This window comes from Sinocyclocheilus grahami, unplaced genomic scaffold (assembly GCF_001515645.1).
Source record: "Sinocyclocheilus grahami isolate Dianchi unplaced genomic scaffold, SAMN03320097.WGS_v1.1 scaffold5400.1, whole genome shotgun sequence".
Taxonomy (NCBI): Eukaryota; Metazoa; Chordata; class Actinopteri; order Cypriniformes; family Cyprinidae; genus Sinocyclocheilus; species Sinocyclocheilus grahami.
The window spans coordinates 10710-11977 of NW_015510099.1; the positions used below are offsets into that span (position 1 = coordinate 10710).

At 39.4% G+C, this 1268-nt stretch overlaps 1 protein-coding gene across 1 annotated transcript in view; it reads left to right on the forward strand.

Annotated features, from left to right (window-relative positions):
- Positions 1 to 212: 212 nt before the first annotated feature.
- The window catches only part of LOC107577205 (growth/differentiation factor 8-like), a gene marked incomplete at its 3' end in the record, with an annotated part of 1802 nt that continues 746 nt past the window's right edge, over positions 213 to 1268 (forward strand). The window contains exon 1 of the mRNA XM_016263305.1: positions 213 to 735. Within this exon, the coding sequence (XP_016118791.1) occupies positions 366 to 735 (370 nt within the window). The remainder of the gene's footprint in view (positions 736 to 1268) is intronic.

The window sequence follows — 1268 nt, forward strand, 5'->3', positions numbered from 1 at the left end:
TGAATAGCTGCACAGTTGGGTGCATCATTGATCAATCATCAATCAGCATAATGAAATTCATATGATATTTTAAGGCATTTGTGTTAGAAATTCATGGTATGTCCAACAAAATAGGCAGTCCCTGAAAATCCTCAAATCAAAACTTGCTTTTAGAATTTACCCAAAGATCAAAAAGTCTCTGTGCTGTCTCATCTGGACTTGTGCTTCTCAATCCCACCAATCATACGATATCTAACAGCAGGGAATCTTAAGTATAAAACTGCCTGAGAGGCTGAACATCTGTCCACTGCTGTTTGGAGAGAGTTGTTGTACAGGTGCCGTCCATTCCCAAATGTGTAAACGTCTACAAAGACACATCAGGAAACATGTTTATCCTTCTTTATCTGAGCTTTTGGAGTGTGTTGGGGTCACACAGTCAGACCCTGAGTGCAAGAACAACAGCTACAACAATAACATCACGAGCATTTGTGACGGCTGGAGACGACAACGGCCAGTGCACAACCTGTCAGTTTAGACAGCAGAGTAAACTCATGCGCCTGCACTCCATTAAGTCTCAGATTCTGAGCATCCTGCGTCTAGAACAGGTTCCAAACATCAGCAGAGACACGGTCAAGCTACTCTTACCCAAAGCACCTCCACTGCAGGAGCTCCTGGACCAATATGATCAAAATGGAGGCATTAGTGAGGATGAGGAACAAGGCAGCAGTGAAACCATCATTACCATGGCCACAGAACGTAAGTACAGCAATGTTCTGTATTATATAGTCACCACAAAATTATTCAGACACTTTAGTCACACTTAAAATGTATGTCAAGTTAATTCTGAGAAACATCTAGCATAATTTGCAGATGCTACTTAGTTCGTTATATTGTTATTGAATGCAAAGAAATTAATACTTTTTAAAGTGTGGCTTTAATGTCCAAATACATTTGGGGGCCATTGTATTATCTGAAAGAGCTGACTATGAACCGACTATGGTTCATTCATTCTGTTGTTGTTGGAAGCTGACCAAAGGCAACAAACCTTGTTTTATGCAAAGCTGTGCACCAAGAGAACAACATACAAAGCACATTTGGCCTACGAAAATAATGCCTCTTTTCAATGTTTTTCAATGGAAACCTTAGATTCTGCCAAAAATACAGTAGTTGCTCTATTAATGCTATGTCAATAAAATGGTGGTGATTGGCATTTTCCACCAGTGTCAGCAGAAAAAAAAGGATTCATAAATGTTCTCGCACTCTTTTATACACTCTTTAATACAATTTTA